General features: G+C 49.7%; 1 protein-coding gene across 1 annotated transcript in view; it reads left to right on the forward strand.

The window, feature by feature from the left end:
- The first annotated feature begins 4,024 nt into the window (after window positions 1-4,024).
- The window catches only part of LOC128697137 (uncharacterized), a 65,871-nt gene continuing 42,964 nt past the window's right edge, over window positions 4,025-26,931 (forward strand). Inside the window, exons 1-2 of the mRNA XM_070080093.1 lie at window positions 4,025-4,622; window positions 11,011-11,124. Of these exons, the coding sequence (XP_069936194.1) occupies window positions 4,025-4,622; window positions 11,011-11,124 (712 nt within the window). The remainder of the gene's footprint in view (window positions 4,623-11,010; window positions 11,125-26,931) is intronic.

Consider the following 26,931-nt stretch of genomic DNA (forward strand, 5'->3'; position numbering starts at 1 on the left):
AAAGACAGTCCACTAAGAATAGATGTTTCAGATATGACAGGGACTGAAGGCAAGAACATGTCAATGGAAGGAAACAAAATGCCTCAGAGGAAGCAGATGGAGACTCAGTGGGAGGAGGAAAGGGCGAGGTCAGTTTTTGTGTACGGGCTCCAAGAAGCCAAGGGGGCCAACTTTGAAGAAATAAAACAGGAGGAAAAAAAATGATTGAAGACATCATGAAAACAATAGGGGAGGGCAATATGACCCAGGTGACAAATTTTCAGAGAATTGGGTGGTTTGCAAGTGGAAGGATACGGCCTGTCAGAGTAACTTTCAAGGAAGAATCAGTTCGAATCAGGATTCTGCAAGAGAAAGCAAGACTGAGAGACAAAGAGGGGTACCAGAGAGTATTCCTCGACCGCGACAGAACACAAGAAGAAAGGACTACACTGAAAGAGAGGGTACAGAGACGCAAGGAGGAACGAGAAGCAATGAAAATGAGCAGGACCCAGACACAGGAGGAAGGGCAAACACACCCCACAGAATCTCCCACCAAAAGACCCCACCCGCGACATTCCCAACGCAACTGAGCAACCCATACTCCAACCCACTCACTGTTCCCTCTGCCACCAACCCCCTTATCACAAACCTCACCCCAACAGCTGTCCCTTATGGGCATTCTGACCCCACCCCCATCAGCACATACCCCACCTACACCACAGCCCCATATAGGCCCCCACCAAGGCTCTCCCTCCCCCAACCCCAATACACTTGCATGACCACAATGATAGAAAAGAAACTAAAGGTTTGGTACACAAATGCGGATGGAATAATGAATAAACATGAGGAGTGGAATGAAAGAATCAGTGAAAAATCCCCAGACATCATAGCAGTCACAGAAACAAAACTCGCTGAGATAATAACAGACACAATCTTCCCAACAGGATATCAGATCCTGAGGAAAGATAGAAAGAGTAGAGGGGGAGGAGGGGTTGCACTGCTCATAAAACACCAATGGGGATTTGAGGAAATGGAAGGCATGGACATGATTGGAGAAAGAGACTACATTGTAGGTACAATTCAGTCCGGAGAACATAAAGTAGTCATTGGAGTGATGTATAACCCACCACAGAACTGCAGGAGGCCAAGAGAGGAGTACGAAGAAAACAACAGGGTGATGGTGGACACACTGGCTGAGGTGGCAAGAAGAGCTCACTCGAGCAGAGCAAAGTTACTGGTAATGGGCGATTTCAACCACAGGGAGATCGACTGGGAAAACCTGGAGCCACATGGGGGTCCCGAAACATGGAGAGCAAAGATGATGGATGTGGTACTTGAAAACCTCATGCATCAACATGTCAGGGACACAACCAGAGAGAGAGGGGAGGATGAGCCAGCAAGACTGGATCTTGTGTTCACCCTGAGCAGTTCAGACATCGAGGACATCACTTACGAGAGGCCCCTTGGAGCTAGCGATCATGTGGTTCTGAGTTTTGACTATATAGTAGAGTTACAAGTGGAGAAGGGAACAGGAACTGAAGGGGACAGGCCAAACTACAAAAGGGGGGACTACACAGGTATGAGAAACTTCCTGCAGGAGGTTCAGTGGGACAGAGAAATGGTAGGAAAATCAGTAAACGAGATGATGGAATATGTGGCAACAAAGTGCAAGGAGGCAGAGGAAAGTTTTGTTCCCAAGGGAAACAGAAATAATAGGAAGACCAAGACGAGTCCTTGGTTTACCCGAAGGTGTAGGGAGGCAAAAGCTAAGTGCAACAGAGAATGGAAAAGGTACAGGAGGCATAGGACCCAGGAAAACAAGGAGATTAGTAGAAGAGCCAGAAACGAGTATGCACAGATAAGGAGGGAGGCCCAGAGACAGTATGAAAACGACATAGCATCGAAAGTCAAATCTGACCCGAAACTGCTGTATAGCCACATTAGGAAGAAGACAACAGTCAAGGACCAGGTGATAAGGCTGAGGAAAGAAGGTGGGGAACTCACAAGAAACGATCAAGAGGTATGTGAGGAGCTCAACACGAGATTTAAGGAAGTATTTACAGTAGAGACAGGAAGGACTCTGGGGGGACAGACCAGATGGGGACACCAACAAGGAATACACCAACAAGTGTTGGACGACATACATACAGATGAGGAGGAGGTAAAGAAACTGCTAAGGGACATCGATACCTCAAAGGCAATGGGACCGGACAACATCTCTCCATGGGTCCTTAGAGAGGGAGCAGATATGTTGTGTGTACCACTTACCACAATCTTCAACACATCCCTGGAAACTGGGCAACTACCTGAGGTATGGAAGACAGCAAATGTAGTTCCCATTTTCAAAAAAGGAGACAGAAAAGAGGCACTAAACTATAGACCTGTGTCATTGACGTGTATAGTATGCAAAATTATGGAGAAGATTATCAGGAGGAGAGTGGTGGAGCACCTGGAACGGAACAGGAGTATAAATGCCAACCAGCACGGATTCACGGAAGGCAAATCCTGTGTCACAAACCTTCTGGAGTTCTATGATAAAATAACAGAAGTAAGACAAGAGAGAGAGGGGTGGGTTGATTGCATCTTCTTGGACTGCAAGAAGGCCTTTGACACAGTTCCTCACAAGAGATTAGTGCAGAAGCTAGAGCATCAGGCGCATATAACAGGAAGGGCACTGCAATGGATCAGAGAATACCTGACAGGGAGGCAACAACGAGTCATGGTACGTAATGATGTATCACAGTGGGCACCTGTGACGAGCGGGGTCCCACAGGGGTCGGTCTTAGGACCAGTGCTATTTTTGGTATATGTGAACGACATGACGGAAGGGTTAGACTCAGAAGTGTCCCTGTTTGCAGATGATGTGAAGTTAATGAGGAGAATTAAATCTGATGAGGACCAGGCAGGACTTCAAAGAGACCTGGACAGACTGGACACCTGGTCCAGCAAATGGCTTCTCGAATTTAATCCTGCCAAATGCAAAGTCATGAAGATAGGGGAAGGGCACAGAAGACCGCAGACAGAGTATAGGCTAGGTGGACAAAGACTGCAAACCTCACTCAAGGAGAAAGATCTTGGGGTGAGTATAACACCGAGCATGTCTCCGGAAGCACACATCAATCAGATAACTGCTGCAGCATATGGGCGCCTGGCAAACCTGAGAACAGCATTCCGATACCTTAGTAAGGAATCATTCAAGACACTGTACACCGTGTATGTCAGGCCCATACTGGAGTATGCAGCACCTGTTTGGAACCCGCACTTGATAAAGCACGTCAAGAAACTAGAGAAAGTACAAAGGTTTGCAACAAGGTTAGTTCCAGAGCTAAGGGGAATGTCCTATGAAGAAAGATTAAGGGAAATCGGCCTGACGACACTGGAGGACAGGAGGGTCAGGGGAGACATGATAACGACATATAAAATACTGCGTGGAATAGACAAGGTGGACAAGGACAGGATGTTCCAGGGAGGGGACACAGAAACAAGAGGCCACAATTGGAAGTTGAAGACACAAATGAGTCAGAGAGATAGTAGGAAGTATTTCTTCAGTCATAGAGTTGTAAGGCAGTGGAATAGCCTAGGAAATGACGTAGTGGAGGCAGGAACCATACACAGTTTTAAGACGAGGTTTGATAAAGCTCATGGAGCGGGGAGAGAGAGGGCCTAGTAGCAACCGGTGAAGAGGCGGGGCCAGGAGCTAGGACTCGACCCCTGCAACCACAAATAGGTGAGTACAAATAGGTGAGTACACACACACACACACACACACACACACACACACACAGGCTTGGAATACCAACGCTCCGTTAAACATCCGTTTGTCTAGTCAATATTCCCAGCACATTTCGCTTCTCCCCTGGGCAAAACATCGCCTTTAATTTCTTAGTTTTACCTAGCCTCCTTGATCCTAGGTGAACGTTTCTACCTTGTACAAGACACACAGTACGAGTTACGGTACTTGTAAACACGTTTCGCCCATCTCAGGGGCGAAACGTGCTGAGCAAGACGTGGCTGTTGTTAGGGGTTTGGAGAGAGGTCAAAGGTCATGAGGTCACATGTGAGTAGCCAGGAGAGTAAGGTCACAGCTGAGGACAGTATGAGCTGGGAGGTCACAGCTGAGGACAGTATGAGCTGGGAGGTCACAGCTGAGGACAGTATCAGCTGGGAGGTCACAGCTGAGGACAGTATCAGCTGGGAGGTCACAGCTGAGAGCAGTATCACCTGGGAGGTCACAGCTGATGGCAGTATCAGCTGGGAGGTCACAGCTGAGAGCAGTATCAGCTGGGAGGTCACAGCTGAGGACAGTATCAGCTGGGAGGTCACAGCTGAGGACAGTATCAGCTGGGAGGTCACAGCTGAGAGCAGTATCACCTGGGAGGTCACAGCTGAGGGCAGTATCAGCTGGGAGGTCACAGCTGAGAGCAGTATCAGCTGGGAGGTCACAGCTGAGGGCAGTATCAGCTGGGAGGTCACAGCTGAGGGCAGTATCAGCTGGGAGGTCAAAGCTGAGGGCAGTATCAGCTGGGAGGTCACAGCTGAGGACAGTATCAGCTGGGAGGTCACAGCTGAGGGCAGTATCAGCTGGGAGGTCACAGCTGAGGGCAGTATCAGCTGGGAGGTCACAGCTGAGGACAGTATCAGAGGTCACAGCTGAGGACAGTATCAGCTGGTAGGTCACAGCTGAGGACAGTATCAGCTGGGAGGTCACAGCTGAGGACAGTATCAGCTGGGAGGTCACAGCTGAGGACAGTATCAGCTGGGAGGTCACAGCTCAGGACAGTATCAGCTGGAAGGTCACAGTTGAGGACAGTATCAGCTGGGAGGTCACAGCTGAGGACAGTATCAGAGGTCACAGCTGAGGGCAGTGTCAGCTGGGAGGTCACAGCTGAGGGCAGTATCAGCTGGGAGGTCACAGCTGAGGGCAGTATCAGCTGGGAGGTCACAGCTGAGGACAGTATCAGAGGTCACAGCTGAGGGCAGTATCAGAGGTCACAGCTGAGGGCAGTCTGGGAGGTCACAGCTGAGGACAGTAGCAAGGTAGCCTTATAAACAGGCTACAGTGGACCAGTATGGACCGGGAGCAAGCTAGCAACAACAGCCAGTCCTGCTACAGACGCTGTTTCGCCCACTGCTTTAGCAGATACAATTATTGTATTCAGAATGTTGACCTGCCAGTAACTGCTCCTTCAGCAGTTGACTTTAATGTAGTCTGGGTACTGTTGATATTATTGTGTGTACTGGTACTGGTAGTGTCCAGTACACAGTGGTGGTGGAGTGTACAAGGTACCAGTGGTAGTGGTCGATAGGTATACAAGGTACAAGACAAGGTATCAGTGGTAGTGGTGGATAGGTATACAAGGTACCAGACAAGGTACCAGTGGTAGTGGTAGAGAGGTATACAAGGTACTAGTGGTAGTGGTCGATAGGTATACAAGGTACAAGACAAGGTATCAGTGGTAGTGGTGGATAGGTATACAAGGTACCAGACAAGGTATCAGTGGTAGTGGTAGAGAGGTATACAAGGTACCAGACAAGGTACCAGTGGTAGTGGTAGAGAGGTATACAAGGTACTAGTGGTAGTGGTGGATAGGTATACAAGGTACCAGACAAGGTATCAGTGGTAGTGGTGGATAGGTATACAAGGTACCAGACAAGGTATCAGTGGTAGTGGTAGAGAGGTATACAAGGTACCAGACAAGGTATCAGTGGTAGTGGTAGAGAGGTATACAAGGTACCAGTGGTAGTGGTGGATAGGTATACAAGGTACCAGACAAGGTATCAGTGGTAGTGGTAGAGAGGTATACAAGGTAGCAGACAAGGTATCAGTGGTAGTGGTAGAGAGGTATACAAGGTACCAGACAAGGTATCAGTGGTAGTGGTAGAGAGGTATACAAGGTACTAGTGGTAGTGGTGGATAGGTATACAAGGTATCAGTGGTAGTGGTAGAGAGGTATACAAGGTACTAGTGGTAGTGGTGGATAGGTATACAAGGTACCATACAAGGTATCAGTGGTAGTGGTAGAAAGGTATACAAGGTACCAGTGGTAGTGGTGGATAGGTATACAAGGTATCAGTGGTAGTGATAGAGAGGTATACAATGTACCAGACAAGGTATCAGTGGTAGTGGTAGAGAGGTATACAAGGTACTAGTGGTAGTGGTAGAGAGGTATACAAGGTACTAGTGGTAGTGGTAGAGAGGCATACAAGGTACCAGACAAGGTATCAGTGGTAGTGGTAGAGAGGTATACAAGGTACTAGTGGTAGTGGTGGATAGGTATACAAGGTACCAGACAAGGTATCAGTGGTAGTGGTAGAGAGGTATACAAGGTACTAGACAAGGTATCAGTGGTAGTGGTAGAGAGGTATACAAGGTACTAGTGGTAGTGGTGGATAGGTATACAAGGTACCATACAAGGTATCAGTGATAGTGAGGTATACAAGGTACTAGTGGTAGTGGTGGATAGGTATACAAGGTACCACACAAGGTATCAGTGGTAGTGGTAGAGAGGTATACAAGGTACCAGTGGTAGTGGCGGATAGGTATACAAGGTACTAGTGGTAGTGGTGGATAGGTATACAAGGTACCAGACAAGGTATCAGTGGTAGTGGTAGAGAGGTATACAAGGTACCAGTGGTAGTGGTGGATAGGTATACAAGGTACCAGACAAGGTATCAGTGGTAGTGGTAGAGAGGTATACAAGGTATCAGTGGTAGAGAGGTATACAAGGTACCAGTGGTAGTGGTGGGTGGGTATACAAGGTACCAGACAAGGTATCAGTGGTAGTGGTAGAGAGGTATACAAGGTACCAGACAAGGTATCAGTGGTAGTGGTAGAGAGGTATACAAGGTACCAGACAAGGTACCAGTGGTAGTGGTAGAGAGGTATACAAGGTACCAGTGGTAGTGATGGATAGGTATACAAGGTACCAGACAAGGTATCAGTGGTAGTGGTAGAGAGGTATACAAGGTACCAGACAAGGTATCAGTGGTAGTGGTAGAGAGGTATACAAGGTACCAGTGGTAGTGGTGGATAGGTATACAAGGTACCAGACAAGGTATCAGTGGTAGTGGTAGAGAGGTATACAAGGTACCAGACAAGGTATCAGTGGTAGTGGTAGAGAGGTTTACAAGGTACCAGACAAGGTATCAGTTGTAGTGGTAGAGAGGTATACAAGGTACTAGTGGTAGTGGTGGATAGGTATACAAGGTACCATACAAGGTATCAGTGGTAGTGGTAGAGAGGTATACAAGGTACCAGTGGTAGTGGTGGATAGGTATACAAGGTACCAGACAAGGTATCAGTGGTAGTGGTAGAGAGGTATACAAGGTACCAGTGGTAGTGGTGGATAGGTATACAAGGTACCAGACAAGGTATCAGTGGTAGTGGTAGAGAGGTATACAAAGTACCAGACAAGGTATCAGTGGTAGTGGTGGAGAGGTATACAAGGTGGTAGTGGTGGATAGGTATACAAGGTACCAGACAAGGTATCAGTGGTAGTGGTAGAGAGGTATACAAGGTACCACACAAGGTATCAGTGGTAGTGGTAGAGAGGTTTACAAGGTACCAGTGGTAGTGGTGGATAGGTATACAAGGTACCATACAAGGTATCAGTGGTAGTGGTAGAGAGGTATACAAGTTACCAGTGGTAGTGGTAGAGAGGTATACAAGGTACCAGTGGTAGTGATGGATAGGTATACAAGGTATCATACAAGTTACCAGTGGTAGTGGTAGAGAGGTATACAAGTTACCAGTGGTAGTGGTGGATAGGTATACAAGGTACCAGTGGTAGTGGTAGATAGGTATACAAGGTACCAGTGGTAGTGGTGGATAGGTATACAAGGTACCAGTGGTAGTGGTAGATAGGTATACAAGGTACCATACAAGGTGTCAGTGGTAGTGGTAGAGAGGTATACAAGTTACCAGTGGTAGTGGTGGATAGGTATACAAGGTACCAGTGGTAGTGGTAGAGAGGTATACAAGGTACTAGTGGTAGTGGTAGAGAGGTATACAAGGACCAGTGGTAGTGGTGGATAGGTATACAAGGTATCAGTGGTAGTGGTAGAGAGGTATACAAGGTACCAGTGGTAGTGGTAGAGAGGTATACAAGGTACCAGTGCTAGTGGTAGAGATGTATACAAGGTACCAGTGGTAGTGGTAGAGAGGTATGCAAGTTACCAGTGGTAGTGGTAGAGAGTTATACAAGTTACCAGTGGTAGTGGCAGAGAGGTATACAAGGTACCAGTGGTGTTGGAGTGTAGAGTGTTAGACAACAAGACGGTCACACCTGCAGGACGCGACAGTAAACACAGCATTGCATGTGACCAACCAACAGTGAAATAGAGAAGCAACCAGAAGGAAGAGGGTGATTGAGGGAGGAGTAAGACAGGGAGAGGAGGAGGCAGGGAGAGAGTAAGGAAGTGGAGTAAGACAGGGAGAGGAGGAGGCAGGGAGAGAGTAAGGAAGTGGAGTAAGACAGGGAGAGGAGGAGGCAGGGAGAGAGTAAGGAAGTGGAGTAAGACAGGGAGTGGAGGAGGCAGGGAGAGAGTAAGGAAGTGGAGTAAGACAGGGAGAGGAGGAGGCAGGGAGAGAGTAAGGAAGTGGAGTAAGACAGGGAGAGGAGGAGGCAGGGAGAGAGTAAGGAAGTGGAGTAAGACAGGGAGAGGAGGAGGCAGGGAGAGAGTAAGGAAGTGGAGTAAGACAGGGAGAGGAGGAGGCAGGGAGAGAGTAAGGAAGTGGAGTAAGACAGGGAGAGGAGGAGGCAGGGAGAGAGTAAGGAAGTGGAGTAAGACAGGGAGAGGAGGAGACAGGGAGAGAGTAAGGAAGTGGAGTAAGACAGGGAGAGGAGGAGGCAGGGAGAGAGTAAGGAAGTGGAGTAAGACAGGGAGAGGAGGAGGCAGGGAGAGAGTAAGGAAGTGGAGTAAGACAGGGAGAGGAGGAGGCAGGGAGAGAGTAAGGAAGTGGAGTAAGACAGGGAGTGGAGGAGGCAGGGAGAGAGTAAGGAAGTGGAGTAAGACAGGGAGAGAAGGAGGCAGGGAGAGAGTTAGGAAGTGGAGTAAGACAGGGAGAGGAGGAGGCAGGGAGAGAGTAAGGAAGTGGAGTAAGACAGGGAGAGAAGGAGGCAGGGAGAGAGTAAGGAAGTGGAGTAAGACAGGGAGAGGAGGAGGCAGGGAGAGAGTAAGGAAATGGAGTAAGACAGGGAGAGGAGGAGGCAGGGAGAGAGTAAGGAAGTGGAGTAAGACAGGGAGAGGAGGAGGCAGGGAGAGAGTAAGGAAGTGGAGTAAGACAGGGAGAGGAGGAGGCAGGGAGAGAGTAAGGAAGTGGAGTAAGACAGGGAGAGGAGGAGACAGGGAGAGAGTAAGGAAGTGGAGTAAGACAGGGAGAGGAGGAGGCAGGGAGAGAGTAAGGAAGTGGAGTAAGACAGGGAGAGGAGGCAGGGAGAGAGTAAGGAAGTGGAGTAAGACAGGGAGAGGAGGAGACAGGGAGAGAGTAAGGAAGTGGAGTAAGACAGGGAGAGGAGGAGGCAGGGATAGAGTAAGGAAGTGGAGTAAGACAGGGAGAGGAGGAGGCAGGGAGAGAGTAAGGAAGTGGAGTAAGACAGGGAGAGGAGGAGGCAGGGAGAGAGTAAGGAAGTGGAGTAAGACAGGGAGAGGAGGAGGCAAGGAGAGAGTAAGGAAGTGGAGTAAGACAGGGAGAGGAGGAGGCAGGGATAGAGTAAGGAAGTGGAGTAAAACAGGGAGAGGAGGAGACAGGGAGAGAGTAAGGAAGTGGAGTAAGACAGGGAGAGGAGGAGGCAGGGAGAGAGTAAGGAAGTGGAGTAAGACAGTGAGATGAGGAGGCAGGGAGAGAGTAAGGAAGTGGAGTAAGACAGGGAGAGGAGGAGGCAGGGATAGAGTAAGGAAGTGGAGTAAGACAGGGAGAGGAGGAGGCAGGGAGAGAGTAAGGAAGTGGAGTAAGACAGGGAGAGGAGGAGGCAGGGATAGAGTAAGGAAGTGGAGTAAGACAGGGAGAGGAGGAGGCAGGGAGAGAGTAAGGAAGTGGAGTAAGACAGGGAGAGGAGGAGGCAGGGATAGAGTAAGGAAGTGGAGTAAGACAGGGAGAGGAGGAGACAGGGAGAGAGTAAGGAAGTGGAGTAAGACAGGGAGAGGAGGAGGCAGGGAGAGAGTAAGGAAGTGGAGTAAGACAGGGAGAGGAGGAGGCAGGGATAGAGTAAGGAAGTGGAGTAAGACAGGGAGAGGAGGAGACAGGGAGAGAGTAAGGAAGTGGAGTAAGACAGGGAGAGGAGGAGGCAGGGAGAGAGTAAGGAAGTGGAGTAAGACAGTGAGATGAGGAGGCAGGGAGAGAGTAAGGAAGTGGAGTAAGACAGGGAGAGGAGGAGGCAGGGAGAGAGTAAGGAAGTGGAGTAAGACAGGGAGAGGAGGAGGCAGGGAGAGAGTAAGGAAGTGGAGTAAGACAGGGAGAGGAGGAGGCAGGGAGATAGTAAGGAAGTGGAGTAAGACAGGGAGAGGAGGAGGCAGGGAGAGAGTAAGGAAGTGGAGTAAGACAGGGAGAGGAGGAGGCAGGGAGAGAGTAAGGAAGTGGAGTAAGACAGGGAGAGGAGGAGGCAGGGAGAGAGTAAGGAAGTGGAGTAAGACAGGGAGAGGAGGAGGCAGGGAGAGAGTAAGGAAGTGGAGTAAGACAGGGAGAGGAGGAGGCAGGGAGAGAGTAAGGAAGTGGAGTAAGACAGGGAGAGGAGGAGGCAGGGAGAGAGTAAGGAAGTGGAGTAAGACAGGGAGAGGAGGAAGCAGGGAGAGAGTAAGGAAGTGGAGTAAGACAGGGAGAGGAGGAAGCAGGGAGAGAGTAAGGAAGTGGAGTAAGACAGGGAGAGGAGGAGGCAGGGAGAGAGTAAGGAAGTGGAGTAAGACAGGGAGAGGAGGAGGCAGGGAGAGAGTAAGGAAGTGGAGTAAGACAGGGAGAGAGTATGTATCCATATACCCTTTTATCCATGTACCATTGTATCCATTTATCTTAGTGTCACCTGTTTCTCTTGACAGATTCCGTGTGGGTTGTGTCCTTGACTGACAGTACTGGGCGACCTCTGGAGGGACACAGTGTTGGTCCCTTGACTGATGGTGCTAGTGTCAGTCTGGCCTGTCAGGCCAACCATGGTAAGTACCTTGATTGATGGTGCTAGTGTCAGTCTGGCCTGTCAAGCCAACCATGGTAAGTACCTTGACTGATGGTGCTAGTGTCAGTCTGGCCTGTCAGGCCAACCATGGTAAGTACCTTGATTGATGGTGCTAGTGTCAGTCTGGCCTGTCAAGCCAACCATGGTAAGTACCTTGACTGATGGTGCTAGTGTCAGTCTGGCCTGTCAAGCCAACCATGGTAAGTACCTTGACCGATGGTGCTAGTGTCAGTCTGGTCTGTCAGGCCAACCATGGTAAGTACCTTGACTGATGGTGCTAGTGTCAGTCTGGCCTGTCAAGCCAACCATGGTAAGTACCTTGACTGATGGTGCTAGTGTCAGTCTGGCCTGTCAGGCCAACCATGGTAAGTACCTTGATTGATGGTGCTAGTGTCAGTCTGGCCTGTCAAGCCAACCATGGTAAGTACCTTGACTGATGGTGCTAGTGTCAGTCTGGTCTGTCAGGCCAACCATGGTAAGTACCTTGGCTGATGGTGCTAGTGTCAGTCTGGCCTGTCAGGCCAACCATGGTAAGTACCTTGACTCATGGTGCTAGTGTCAGTCTGGCCTGTCAGGCCAACCATGGTAAGTACCTTGGCTGATGGTGCTAGTGTCAGTCTGGCCTGTCAGGCCAACCATGGTAAGTACCTTGACTCATGGTGCTAGTGTCAGTCTGGCCTGTCAGGCCAACCATGGTAAGTACCTTGACTGATGGTGCTAGTGTCAGTCTGACCTGTCAAGCCAACCATAAGTACCTTGACTGATGGTGCTAGTGTCAGTCTGACCTGTCAAGCCAACCACAAGTACCTTGACTGATGGTGCTAGTGTCAGTCTGACCTGTCAAGCCAACCATGGTAAGTACCTTGACTGATGGTGCTAGTGTCAGTCTGACCTGTCAAGCCAACCATGGTAAGTACCTTGACTGATGGTGCTAGTGTCAGTCTGACCTGTCAAGCCAACCATGGTAAGTACCTTGACTGATGGTGCTAGTGTCAGTCTGGCCTGTCAAGCCAACCATGGTAAGTACCTTGACTGATGGTGCTAGTGTCAGTCTGACCTGTCAAGCCAACCATGGTAAGTACCTTGACTGATGGTGCTAGTGTCAGTCTGACCTGTCAAGCCAACCATGGTAAGTACCTTGACTGATGGTGCTAGTGTCAGTCTGGCCTGTCAAGCCAACCATGGTAAGTACCTTGACTGATGGTGCTAGTGTCAGTCTGACCTGTCAAGCCAACCATGGTAAGTACCTTGACTGATGGTGCTAGTGTCAGTCTGACCTGTCAAGCCAACCATGGTAAGTACCTTGACTGATGGTGCTAGTGTCAGTCTGACCTGTCAAGCCAACCATGGTAAGTACCTTGACTGATGGTGCTAGTGTCAGTCTGACCTGTCAAGCCAACCATGGTAAGTACCTTGACTGATGGTGCTAGTGTCAGTCTGACCTGTCAAGCCAACCATGGTAAGTACCTTGACTGATGGTGCTAGTGTCAGTCTGGCCTGTCAAGCCAACCATGGTAAGTACCTTGACTGATGGTGCTAGTGTCAGTCTGACCTGTCAAGCCAACCATGGTAAGTACCTTGACTGATGGTGCTAGTGTCAGTCTGACCTGTCAAGCCAACCATGGTAAGTACCTTGACTGATGGTGCTAGTGTCAGTCTGGCCTGTCAAGCCAACCATGGTAAGTACCTTGACTGATGGTGCTAGTGTCAGTCTGACCTGTCAAGCCAACCATGGTAAGTACCTTGACTGATGGTGCTAGTGTCAGTCTGACCTGTCAAGCCAACCATGGTAAGTACCTTGACTGATGGTGCTAGTGTCAGTCTGACCTGTCAAGCCAACCATGGTAAGTACCTTGACTGATGGTGCTAGTGTCAGTCTGGCCTGTCAAGCCAACCATGGTAAGTACCTTGACTGATGGTGCTAGTGTCAGTCTGACCTGTCAAGCCAACCATGGTAAGTACCTTGACTGATTTTGCTAGTGTCAGTCTGACCTGTCAAGCCAACCATGGTAAGTACCTTGACTGATGGTGCTAGTGTCAGTCTGACCTTTCAAGCCAACCATGGTAAGTACCTTGACTGATGGTGCTAGTGTCAGTCTGACCTGTCAAGCCAACCATGGTAAGTACCTTGACTGATGGTGCTAGTGTCAGTCTGGCCTGTCAAGCCAACCATGGTAAGTACCTTGACTGATGGTGCTAGTGTCAGTCTGACCTGTCAAGCCAACCATGGTAAGTACCTTGACTGATTTTGCTAGTGTCAGTCTGACCTGTCAAGCCAACCATGGTAAGTACCTTGACTGATGGTGCTAGTGTCAGTCTGACCTGTCAAGCCAACCATGGTAAGTACCTTGACTGATGGTGCTAGTGTCAGTCTGACCTGTCAAGCCAACCATGGTAAGTACCTTGACTGATGGTGCTAGTGTCAGTCTGACCTGTCAAGCCAACCATGGTAAGTACCTTGACTGATGGTGCTAGTGTCAGTCTGACCTGTCAAGCCAACCATGGTAAGTACCTTGACTGATGGTGCTAGTGTCAGTCTGACCTGTCAAGCCAACCATGGTAAGTACCTTGACTGCTGTTATTGGTGCTGTTATTGCTGTTATTTCTGCTGTGATTCCCGTTGCTGTTGTTACTGTTGCTCTGTTGATGCTAGTATAAAAAAAATTAATATATTTTCTCGTGACACTGTTTTCCCGTTCTGCTTCTGTTGGTCTTTCTGTTTCACCGTTGTTATTCCTGTTATCTTGGAGCGGGTTTCCCGTTATGGTGTACCGTTGTTCCTCCCGCTGTTGCTGTTTTCTGTTGGTTTCCTGTTTATCCTGTTACAGTACGCTAATTCCGTTATTTCCGTTACTCTACCGCTGAGAAATGCGTTATTTCCGTTACGCGTGACATGTCTATCGTCCCATCTTCCTATTATCTATCCAAAAGAGATGGGGGCCCAGGAGCCAGGGTTCGACCCCGGCAGAGTGATTTAGGTCATTAAAACCCCTGAGGTGACATGCACTATTTACTCTTAATTACTCTTAAGACATGACAGAGGTGAGGTGATTTACCTTAATTACAGACTTAATTACCATCCTGGGGTCATTAGAGGTCATAAGGGTGATTATCCCTGGGTTCTGTAAACAGTGTTGACCTTTATAACCTTGTAATGTTGAGTAATGTGGGAGGCTGTCAGTTACTGGTTGTGGGAGGCTGTTAGTTACTGGTTGTGGGAGGCTGTTAGTTACTGGTTGTGGGGGGCTGTCAGTTACTGGTTGTGGGAGGCTGTTAGTTACTGGTTGTGGGAGGCTGTCAGTTACTGGTTGTGGGAGGCTGTTAGTTACTGGTTGTGGGAGGCTGTTAGTTACTGGTTGTGGGAGGCTGTTAGTTACTGGTTGGGGGAGGCTGTCAGATACTGGTTGTGGGAGGCTGTTAGTTACTGGTTGTGGGAGGCTGTTAGTTACTGGTTGTGGGAGGCTGTTAGTTACTGGTTGTGGGAGGCTGTTAGTTACTGGTTGTGGGAGGCTGTTAGTTACTGGTTGTGGGAGGCTGTTAGTTACTGGTTGTGGGAGGCTGTCAGTTACTGGTTGTGGGAGGCTGTTAGTTACTGGTTGTGGGAGGCTGTCAGTTACTGGTTGTGGGAGGCTGTTAGTTACTGGTTGTGGGAGGCTGTCAGTTACTGGTTGTGGGAGGCTGTTAGTTACTGGTTGTGGGAGGCTGTTAGTTACTGGTTGGGGGAGGCTGTCAGATACTGGTTGTGGGAGGCTGTCAGTTACTGGTTGTGGGAGGCTGTCAGTTACTGGTTGTGGGAGGCTGTTAGATACTGGTTGTGGGAGGCTGTTAGTTACTGGTTGTGGGAGGCTGTTAGTTACTGGTTGTGGGAGGCTGTCAGTTACTGGTTGTGGGAGGCTGTTAGTTACTGGTTGTGGGAGGCTGTTAGTTACTGGTTGGGGGAGGCTGTCAGATACTGGTTGTGGGAGGCTGTCAGTTACTGGTTGTGGGAGGCTGTCAGTTACTGGTTGTGGGAGGCTGTTAGATACTGGTTGTGGGAGGCTGTTAGTTACTGGTTGTGGGAGGCTGTTAGTTACTGGTTGTGGGAGGCTGTTAGTTACTGGTTGTGGGAGGTTGTCAGTTACTGGTTGTGAGAGGCTGTTAGTTACTGGTTGTGGGAGGCTGTCAGTTACTGGTTGTGGGAGGCTGTTAGTTACTGGTTGTGGGAGGCTGTTAGTTACTGGTTGTGGGAGGCTGTTAGTTACTGGTTGTGGGAGGCTGTTAGTTACTGGTTGTGGGAGGCTGTTAGTTACTGGTTGTGGGAGGCTGTTAGTTACTGGTTGTGGGAGGCTGTCAGTTACTGGTTGTGGGAGGCTGTTAGTTACTGGTTGTGGGAGGCTGTTAGTTACTGGTTGTGGGAGGCTGTTAGTTACTGGTTGTGGGAGGCTGTTAGTTAATGATTGTGGGAGGCTGTTAATTACTGGTTGTGGGAGGCTGTTAGTTACTGGTTGTGGGAGGCTGTTAGTTACTGGTTGTGGGAGGCTGTTAGTTACTGGTTGGGGGAGGCTGTCAGATACTGGTTGTGGGAGGTTGTCAGTTACTGGTTGTGAGAGGCTGTCAGTTACTGGTTGTGGGATTCTGTTAATTACTGGTTGTGGGAGGCTGTTAGTTACTGGTTGTGGGAGGTTGTCAGTTACTGGTTGTGGGAGGCTGTCAGTTACTGGTTGTGGGATTCTGTTAATTACTGGTTGTGGGAGGCTGTTAGTTACTGGTTGTGGGAGGCTGTCAGTTACTGGTTGTGGTAGGCTCTTAGTTATTGGCTGTGGGAGGCTGTTAATTACTGGTTGTGGGAGGCTGTCAGTTACTGGTTGTGGGAGGCTGTGAGTTACTGGTTGTGAGAGGCTGTCAGTTACTGGTTGTGGGAGGCTGTTAATTACTGGTTGTAGGAGGCTGTTAGTTACTGGTTGTGGGAGGCTGTTAGTTACTGGTTGTGGGAGGCTGTCAGTTACTGGTTGTGGGAGGCTGTTAGTTACTGGTTAATGTCAGAGGTTGTTAGTTACTAGATAATGTGGAAGGCTGTTAATTACTGGTTGTGGGAGGCTGTCAGTTACTATTTAATGTGGGAGGCTGTTAGTTACTGGTTAATGTCAGAGGCTGTTAGTTACTGGTTGTGGGAGGCTGTTAGTTACTGGTTGTGGGAGGCTGTCAGTTACTATTTAAAGTGGGCGGCTGTTAGTTACTGGTTAATGTCAGAGGCTGTTAGTTACTGGTTAATGTCAAAGGCTGTTAGTTACTGGTTGTGGGAGGCTGTTAGTTACTGGTTGTGGGAGGCTGTTAGTTACTGGTTGTGGGAGGCTGTTAGTTACTGGTTGTGGGAGGCTGTTAGTTACTGGTTGTGGGAGGCTATCAGTTACTGGTTGTGGGAGGCTGTCAGTTACTGGTTGTGGGAGGCTGAGTTACTGGTTGTGAGAGGCTGTCAATTACTGGTTGTGGGAGGCTGTTAGTTACTGGTTGTGGGAGGCTGTTAGTTACTGGCTGTGGGAGGCTGTTAGTTACTGGTTGTGGGAGGCTATCAGTTACTAGTTAATGTGAGAGGCTGTTAATTACTGGTTAATGTCAGAGGTTGTTAGTTACTAGTTAATGTGGGAGGCTGTCAGTTACTAGTTAATGTGGGATACTGTCAGTTACTAGATAATGTGGGACGCTGTTAGTTACTAGTTAATGTGGGAGGCTGTCAGTTACTGGTTGTGGGAGGCTGTCAGTTACTAGTTAATGTGGGAGGCTGTTAGTTACTAGTTAATGTGGGAGGCTGTCAGTTACTAGTTAATGTGTAAGGCTGTCAATTGCTAGTTAATGTGGGAGGCTGTTAGTTACTAGTTAATGTGGGAGGCTGTCAGTTACTGGTTGTGGGAGGCTGTCAGTTACTGGTTGTGGGAGGCTGTCAGTTACTGGTTGTGGGAGGCTGTCAGTTACTGGTTGTGGGAGGCTGTCAGTTACTGGTTGTGAGAGGCTGTTAGTTACTGGTTGTGGGAGGCTGTCAGTTACTGAGCACCAAGACAGATGCTCACACAGTCACTGAGCACCAGGACAGATGCTCACAGTCACTGAGCACCAGGGCAGATGCCCACACAGTCACTGAGCACCAGGGCAGATGCTCACAGTCACTGAGCACCAGGGCAGATGCTCACACAGTCACTGAGCACCAGGACAGATGCTCACAGTCACTGAGCACCAGGACAGATGCTCACAGTCACTGAGCACCAGGACAGATGCTCACACAGTCACTGAGCACCAGGACAGATGCTCACAGTCACTGAGCACCAGGACAGATGCTCACAGTCGCTGAGCACCAGGGCAGATGCTCACAGTCACTGAGCACCAGGGCAGATGCTCACAGTCACTGAGCACCAGGGCAGATGCTCACAGTCACTGAGCACCAGGGCAGATGCTCACACAGTCACTGAGCACCAGGACAGATGCTCACAGTCACTGAGCACCAGGACAGATGCTCACAGTCACTGAGCACCAGGACAGATGCTCACAGTCGCTGAGCACCAGGGCAGATGCTCACAGTCACTGAGCACAAGGACAGATGCTCACACAGTCACTGAGCACCAGGACAGATGCTCACACAGTCACTTAGCACAAGGACAGATGCTCACACAGTCACTGAGCACCAGGACAGATGCTCACACAGTCACTGAGCACCAGGGCAGATGCTCACAGTCACTGAGCACCAGGACAGATGCTCACAGTCACTGAGCACCAGGACAGATGCTCACACAGTCACTGAGCACAAGGACAGATGCTCACACAGTCACTGAGCACCAGGACAGATGCTCACACAGTCACTGAGCACCAGGGCAGATGCTCACAGTCACTGAGCACCAGGACAGATGCTCACAGTCACTGAGCACCAGGGCAGATGCTCACACAGTCACTGAGCACCAGGGCAGATGCTCACACTCACTGAGCACCAGGGCAGATGCTCACACAGTTACTGAGCACCAGGACAGATGCTCACAGTCACTGAGCACCAGGACAGATGCTCACACAGTCACTGAGCACCAGGACAGATGCTCACACAGTCACTGAGCACCAGGGCAGATGCTCACAGTCACTGAGCACCAGGACAGATGCTCACAGTCACTGAGCACCAGGACAGATGCTCACACAGTCACTGAGCACCAGGACAGATGCTCACACAGTCACTGAGCACCAGGGCAGATGCTCACAGTCACTGAGCACCAGGACAGATGCTCACAGTCACTGAGCACCAGGACAGATGCTCACAGTCACTGAGCACCAGGACAGATGCTCACAGTCACTGAGCACCAGGACAGATGCTCACAGTCGCTGAGCACCAGGGCAGATGCTCACAGTCACTGAGCACCAGGACAGATGCTCACACAGTCACTGAGCACCAGGACAGATGCTCACACAGTCACTGAGCACCAGGGCAGATGCTCACACAGTCACTGAGCACCAGGACAGATGCTCACAGTCACTGAGCACCAGGGCAGATGCTCACACAGTCACTGAGCACCAGGGCAGATGCTCAAAGTCACTGAGCACCAGGACAGATGCTCACACAGTCACTGAGCACCAGGACAGATGCTCACAGTCACTGTGCACCAGGACAGATGCTCACACAGTCACTGAGCACCAGGACAGATGCTCACAGTCACTGAGCACCAGGACAGATGCTCACACAGTCACTGAGCACCAGGACAGATGCTCACACAGTCACTGAGCACCAGGACAGATGCTCACACAGTCACTGAGCACCAGGACAGATGCTCACACAGTCACTGAGCACCAGGACAGATGCTCACAGTCACTGAGCACCAGGGCAGATGCTCACAGTCACTGAGCACCAGGACAGATGCTCACAGTCACTGAGCACCAGGACAGATGCTCACAGTCGCTGAGCACCAGGGCAGATGCTCACAGTCACTGAGCACCAGGACAGATGCTCACACAGTCACTGAGCACCAGGGCAGATGCTCACACAGTCACTGAGCACCAGGACAGATGCTCACACAGTCACTGAGCACCAGGGCAGATGCTCACAGTCACTGAGCACCAGGGCAGATGCTCACAGTCACTGAGCACCAGGACAGATGCTCACAGTCACTGAGCACCAGGGCAGATGCTCACAGTCACTGAGCACCAGGACAGATGCTCACACAGTCACTGAGCACCAGGGCAGATGCTCACAGTCACTGAGCACCAGGGCAGATGCTCACAGTCACTGAGCACCAGGGCAGATGCTCACAGTCACTGAGCACCAGGGCAGATGCTCAGAGTCACTGAGCACCAGGGCAGATGCTCACAGTCACTGAGCACCAGGGCAGATGCTCACAGTCACTGAGCACCAGGGCAGATGCTCACAGTCACTGAGCACCAGGGCAGATGCTCACAGTCACTGAGCACCAGGGCAGATGCTCAGTCACTGAGCACCAGGACAGATGCTCACAGTCACTGAGCACCAGGGCAGATGCTCACAGTCACTGAGCACCAGGACAGATGCTCACACAGTCACTGAGCACCAGGGCAGATGCTCACACAGTCACTGAGCACCAGAACAGATGCTCACACAGTCACTGAGCACCAGGGCAGATGCTCACACAGTCACTGAGCACCAGGGCAGATGCTCACAGTCGCTGAGCACCAGGGCAGATGCTCACAGTCACTGAGCACCAGGACAGATGCTCACAGTCGCTGAGCACCAGGGCAGATGCTGACAGTCGCTGAGCACCAGGGCAGATGCTCACAGTCACTGAGCACCAGGACAGATGCTCACACAGTCACTGAGCACCAGGACAGATGCTCACACAGTCACTGAGCACCAGGGCAGATGCTCACACAGTCACTGAGCACCAGGGCAGATGCTCACAGTCGCTGAGCACCAGGGCAGATGCTCACAGTCACTGAGCACCAGGACAGATGCTCACAGTCGCTGAGCACCAGGGCAGATGCTCACAGTCGCTGAGCACCAGGGCAGATGCTCACAGTCACTGAGCACCAGGACAGATGCTCACACAGTCACTGAGCACCAGGACAGATGCTCACACAGTCACTGAGCACCAGGGCAGATGCTCACACAGTCACTGAGCACCAGGGCAGATGCTCACAGTCACTGAGCACCAGGGCAGATGCTCACACAGTCACTGAGCACCAGGGCAGATGCTCACAGTCACTGAGCACCAGGGCAGATGCTCACAGTCACTGAGCACCAGGACAGATGCTCACACAGTCACTGAGCACCAGGACAGATGCTCACACAGTCACTGAGCACCAGGGCAGATGCTCACAGTCACTGGGCACCAGGACAGATGCTCACACAGTCACTGAGCACCAAGACAGATGCTCACACAGTCACTGAGCACCAGGACAGATGCTCACAGTCGCTGAGCACCAGGACAGATGCTCACAGTCACTGAGCACCAGGACAGATGCTCACACAGTCACTGAGCACCAGGACAGATGCTCCCAGTCACTGAGCACCAAGACAGATGCTCACAGAGTCACTGAGAACCAAGACAGATGCTCACACAGTCATTGAGCACCAAGACAGAAGCTCACACAGTCACTGAGCACCAAGACAGATACTCACAGAGTCACTGAGCACAAGGACAGATGCTCACAGTCACTGAGCACCAAGACAGATGCTCACACAGTCACTGAGCACCAAGACAAATGCTCACGCAGTCACTGAGCACCAAGACAGATGCTCACACATCACTGAGGACCAAGACAGATGCTCACACAGTCAGTGAGCACCAAGACAGATGCTCACCCAGTCACTGAGCACCAAGACAGATGCTCATACAGTAACTGAGCACCAAGACAGATGCTCACACAGTCACTGAGCACGAAGACAGATGCTCAGTCACTGAGCACCAAGACATGCTCACACAGTCAGTGAGCACCAAGACAGATGCTCACCCAGTCACTGAGCACCAAGACAGATGCTCACAGTCACTGAGCACCAATACAGATGCTCACCCAGTCCCTGAGCACCAAGACAGATGCTCACCCAGTCACTGAGCACCAAGACAGATGCTCACACAGTCACTGAGCACCAAGACAGATGCTCACACAGTCACTGAGCACCAAGACAGATGCTCACACAGTCACTGAGCACCAAGACAGATGCTCACACAGTCACTGAGCACCAAGACAGATGCTCACACAGTCACTGAGCACCAAGACAGATGCTCACACAGTCACTGAGCACCAAGACAGATGCTCACACAGTCACTGAGCACCAAGACAGATGCTCACACAGTCACTGAGCACCAAGACAGATGCTCACACAGTCACTGAGCACCAAGACAGATGCTCACACAGTCACTGAGCACCAAGACAGATGCTCACACAGTCACTGAGCACAAGACAGATGCTCACACAGTCACTGACCACCAAGACAGATGCTCACACAGTCACTGAGCACCAAGACAGATGCTCACAGTCACTGAGCACCAAGACAGATGCTCACAGTCACTGAGCACCAAGACAGATGCTCACACAGTCACTGAGCACCAAGACAGATGCTCACACAGTCACTGAGCACCAAGACAGATGCTCACAGTCACTGAGCACCAATACAGATGCTCACCCAGTCACTGAGCACCAAGACAGATGCTCACCCAGTCACTGAGCACCAAGACAGATGCTCACACAGTCACTGAGCACCAAGACAGATGCTCACACAGTCACTGAGCACCAAGACAGATGCTCACACAGTCACTGAGCACCAAGACAGATGCTCACACAGTCACTGAGCACCAAGACAGATGCTCACACAGTCACTGAGCACCAAGACAGATGCTCACACAGTCACTGAGCACCAAGACAGATGCTCACACAGTCACTGAGCACCAAGACAGATGCTCACACATCACTGAGCACCAAGACAGATGCTCACACAGCCACTGAGCACCAAGACAGGTGCTCACAGTCATCTCTGCAATTGCTGGAGCTGCACAAAGTAGAAGTCTCAGGATTTGCATAGTAAAAGCATTTATGTTATTCTTCCAGGGCCCTGTCCAGGGCTAGGACCAGGGCCCTGTCCAGGGCTAGGACCAGGGCCCTGTCCAGGGCTAGGACCATGGCCCTGTCCAGGGCTGGGACCAGGGCCCTGTCCAGGGCTAGGACCAGGGCCCTGTCCAGGGCTAGGACCATGGCCCTGTCCAGGGCTGGGACCAGGGCCCTGTCCAGGGCTAGGACCAGGGCCCTGTCCAGGGCTAGGACCAGGGCCCTGTCCAGGGCTAGGACCATGGCCCTGTCCAGGGCTAGGACCAGGGCCCTGTCTAGGGGGAGGTCCATGTCTAGGGCTTGGACCATGGCTATGTCTAGGGGTAGGACCGTAACCGTCTGGGGTTAGGACCATGGCAGTGTCCAGGGCTAGGACCATGGCCATGTCTTGAGCTAGGTCCATGGCTATGTCTGGGGCTAGGGCCATGGCTATGTCTAGGGCTAGGACCATGGCTGTCTAGTGCTAGGACCATGGATATGTCTATGCTAGGTCCATGGATGTCTAGTGCTATGACCATGGCTGTGTCTAGTGCTAGGACCATGGATATGTCTAGTGCTAGGACCATGGATATGTCTAGTGCTAGGACCATGGATATGTCTAGTGCTAGGACCATGGATATGTCTAGTGCTAAGACCATGAATATGTCTAGTGCTAGGACCATGGATATGTCTAGTGCTAGGACCATGGATATGTTTAGTGCTAGGACCATGGATATGTTTAGTGCTAGGACCATGGATATGTCTAGTGCTAGGACCATGGATATGTCTAGTGCTAGGAGCATGGATATGTTTAGTGCTAGGACCATGGATATGTTTAGTGCTAGGACCATGGATATGTCTAGTGCTAGGACCATGGATATGTCTAGTGCTAGGACCATGAATATGTCTATTGCTAGGAGCATGGATAAGTCTAGTGCTAGGACCATGGATATGTCTAGTGCTAGGACCATGGATATGTCTAGTGCTAGGACCATGGATATGTCTATTGCTAGGACCATGGATATGTCTAGTGCTAGGACCATGGATATGTCTAGTGCTAGGACCATGGATATGTCTAGTGCTAGGAGCATGGATATGTCTAGTGCTTGGACCATGGATATGTCTAGTGCTAGGACCATGGATATGTCTAGTGCTAGGACCATGGATATGTCTAGTGCTAGGACCATGGATAAGTCTAGTGCTAGGACCATGGATATGTCTAGTGCTAGGACCATGGCTATGTCTAGTGCTAGGACCATGGCTATGTCTAGTGCTAGGACCATGGATATGTCTAGTGCTAGGACCATGGATATGTCTAGTGCTAGGACCATGGATATGTCTAGTTCTAGGACCATGGATATGCCTAGTGCTAGGACCATGGATATGTCTAGTTGTAGGACCATGGATATGTCTAGTGCTAGGACCATGGATATGTCTAGTGCTAGGACCATGAATATGTCTAGTGCTAGGACCATGGATATGTCTAGTTCTAGGACCATGGATATGCCTAGTGCTAGGACCATGGATATGTCTAGTTCTAGGACCATGGATATGTCTAGTTCTAGGACCATGGATATGTCTAGTTCTAGGACCATGGATATGTCTAGTGCTAGGACCATGGATATGTCTAGTTCTAGGACCATGGATATGTCTAGTTCTAGGACCATGGATATGTCTAGTGCTAGGACCATGAATATGTCTAGTGCTAGGACCATGAATATGTCTAGTGCTAGGACCATGGATATGTCTAGTTCTAGGACCATGGATATGTTTAGTGCTAGGACCATGAATATGTCTAGTGCTAGGACCATGGATATGTCTAGTGCTAGGACCATGAATATGTCTAGTGCTAGGACCATGGATATGTCTAGTTCTAGGACCATGGATATGTCTAGTGCTAGGACCATGAATATGTCTAGTGCTAGGACCATGAATATGTCTAGTGCTAGGACCATGGATATGTCTAGTTCTAGGACCATGGATATGTTTAGTGCTAGGACCATGAATATGTCTAGTGCTAGGACCATGGATATGTCTAGTGCTAGGACCATGAATATGTCTAGTGCTAGGACCATGGATATGTCTAGTTCTAGGACCATGGATATGTCTAGTGCTAGGACCATGGATATGTCTAGTGCTAGGACCATGGATATGTCTAGTTCTAGGACCATGAATATGTCTAGTGCTAGGACCATGGATATGTCTAGTGCTAGGACCATGAATATGTCTAGTGCTAGGACCATGGATATGTTTAGTGCTAGGACCATGAATATGTCTAGTGCTAGGACCATGGATATGTCTAGTGCTAGGACCATGAATATGTCTAGTGCTAGGACCATGGATATGTCTAGTTCTAGGACCATGGATATGTCTAGTGCTAGGACCATGGATATGTCTAGTGCTAGGACCATGAATATGTCTAGTGCTAGGACCATGGATATGTCTAGTTCTAGGACCATGGATATGTCTAGTGCTAGGACCATGGATATGTCTAGTGCTAGGACCATGAATATGTCTAGTGCTAGGACCATGGATATGTCTAGTGCTAGGACCATGAATATGTCTAGTGCTAGGACCATGAATATGTCTAGTGCTAGGACCATGAATATGTCTAGTGCTAGGACCATGGATATGTCTAGTGCTAGGACCATGAATGTCTAGTGCTAGGACCATGTAAATGCAGGAGCGGCGATTAAAAGTGTGTGAGTGAGAGAGATTGAGAGAGAGAGAGAGAGAGAGAGAGAGAGAGAGAGAGAGATAGAGACAGAGAGAGAGACAGAGAGAGAGACAGAGAGAGAGACAGAGAGAGAGACAGAGAGAGAGACAGAGAGAGAGACAGAGAGAGAGAGACAGAGAGAGATAGAGAGAGAGAGAGAGAGAGAGAGAGTCTTGGTGGTTATTTCAGTTTATTTTATTGCATTAATCTTGTTTTGGACCTGTTGCTGTTAGTGCTGTTACTGCTGTTAGTGCTGTTACTGCTGTTAGTGCTGTTACTGCTGTTAGTGCTGTTACTGCTGTTAGTGCTGTTACTGCTGTTAGTGCTGTTACTGCTGTTACTGCTGTTACTGCTGTTAGTGCTGTTACTGCTGTTAGTGCTGTTACTGCTGTTACTGCTGTTACTGCTGTTAGTGCTGTTACTGCTGTTAGTGCTGTTACTGCTGTTACTGCTGTTACTGCTGTTAGTGCTGTTACTGCTGTTAGTGCTGTTACTGCTGTTAGTGCTGTTACTGCTGTTAGTGCTGTTACTGCTGTTAGTGCTGTTACTGCTGTTACTGCTGTTACTGCTGTTAGTGCTGTTACTGCTGTTAGTGCTGTTACTGCTGTTAGTGCTGTTACTGCTGTTACTGCTGTTACTGCTGTTAGTGCTGTTACTGCTGTTAGTGCTGTTACTGCTGTTAGTGCTGTTACTGCTGTTACTGCTGTTACTGCTGTTAGTGCTGTTACTGCTGTTACTGCTGTTACTGCTGTTACTGCTGTTACTGCTGTTACTGCTGTTACTGCTGTTACTGCTGTTACTGCTGTTACTGCTGTTACTGCTGTTACTGCTGTTACTGCTGTTACTGCTGTTACTGCTGTTACTGCTGTTACTGCTGTTACTGCTGTTACTGCTGTTACTGCTGTTACTGCTGTTACTGCTGTTACTGCTGTTACTGCTGTTACTGCTGTTACTGCTGTTACTGCTGTTACTGCTGTTACTGCTGTTACTGCTGTTACTGCTGTTACTGCTGTTACTGCTGTTACTGCTGTTACTGCTGTTACTGCTGTTACTGCTGTTACTGCTGTTACTGCTGTTACTGCTGTTACTGCTGTTACTGCTGTTACTGCTGTTACTGCTGTTACTGCTGTTACTGCTGTTACTGCTGTTACTGCTGTTACTGCTGTTACTGCTGTTACTGCTGTTACTGCTGTTACTGCTGTTACTGCTGTTACTGCTGTTACTGCTGTTACTGCTGTTACTGCTGTTACTGCTGTTACTGCTGTTACTGCTGTTACTGCTGTTACTGCTGTTACTGCTGTTACTGCTGTTACTGCTGTTAGTGCTGTTACTGCTGTTACTGCTGTTAGTGCTGTTACTGCTGTTACTGCTGTTACTGCTGTTACTGCTGTTACTGCTGTTACTGCTGTTACTGCTGTTACTGCTGTTACTGCTGTTAGTGCTGTTACTGCTGTTACTGCTGTTAGTGCTGTTACTGCTGTTAGTGCTGTTACTGCTGTTACTGCTGTTAGTGCTGTTACTGCTGTTACTGCTGTTAGTGCTGTTACTGCTGTTAGTGCTGTTACTGCTGTTACTGCTGTTACTGCTGTTACTGCTGTTAGTGCTGTTACTGCTGTTACTGCTGTTACTGCTGTTACTGCTGTTACTGCTGTTAGTGCTGTTACTGCTGTTAGTGCTGTTACTGCTGTTACTGCTGTTAGTGCTGTTAGTGCTGTTACTGCTGTTACTGCTGTTACTGCTGTTAGTGCTGTTACTGCTGTTACTGCTGTTACTGCTGTTACTGCTGTTACTGCTGTTACTGCTGTTACTGCTGTTACTGCTGTTACTGCTGTTAGTGCTGTTAGTGCTGTTACTGCTGTTACTGCTGTTAGTGCTGTTACTGCTGTTACTGCTGTTAGTGCTGTTACTGCTGTTACTGCTGTTACTGCTGTTACTGCTGTTACTGCTGTTAGTGCTGTTAGTGCTGTTACTGCTGTTACTGCTGTTAGTGCTGTTACTGCTGTTACTGCTGTTACTGCTGTTAGTGCTGTTAGTGCTGTTACTGCTGTTACTGCTGTTAGTGCTGTTACTGCT

The sequence above is a fragment of the Cherax quadricarinatus genome, unplaced genomic scaffold (genome assembly GCF_038502225.1).
Source record: "Cherax quadricarinatus isolate ZL_2023a unplaced genomic scaffold, ASM3850222v1 Contig143, whole genome shotgun sequence".
Lineage (NCBI taxonomy): Eukaryota > Metazoa > Arthropoda > Malacostraca > Decapoda > Parastacidae > Cherax > Cherax quadricarinatus.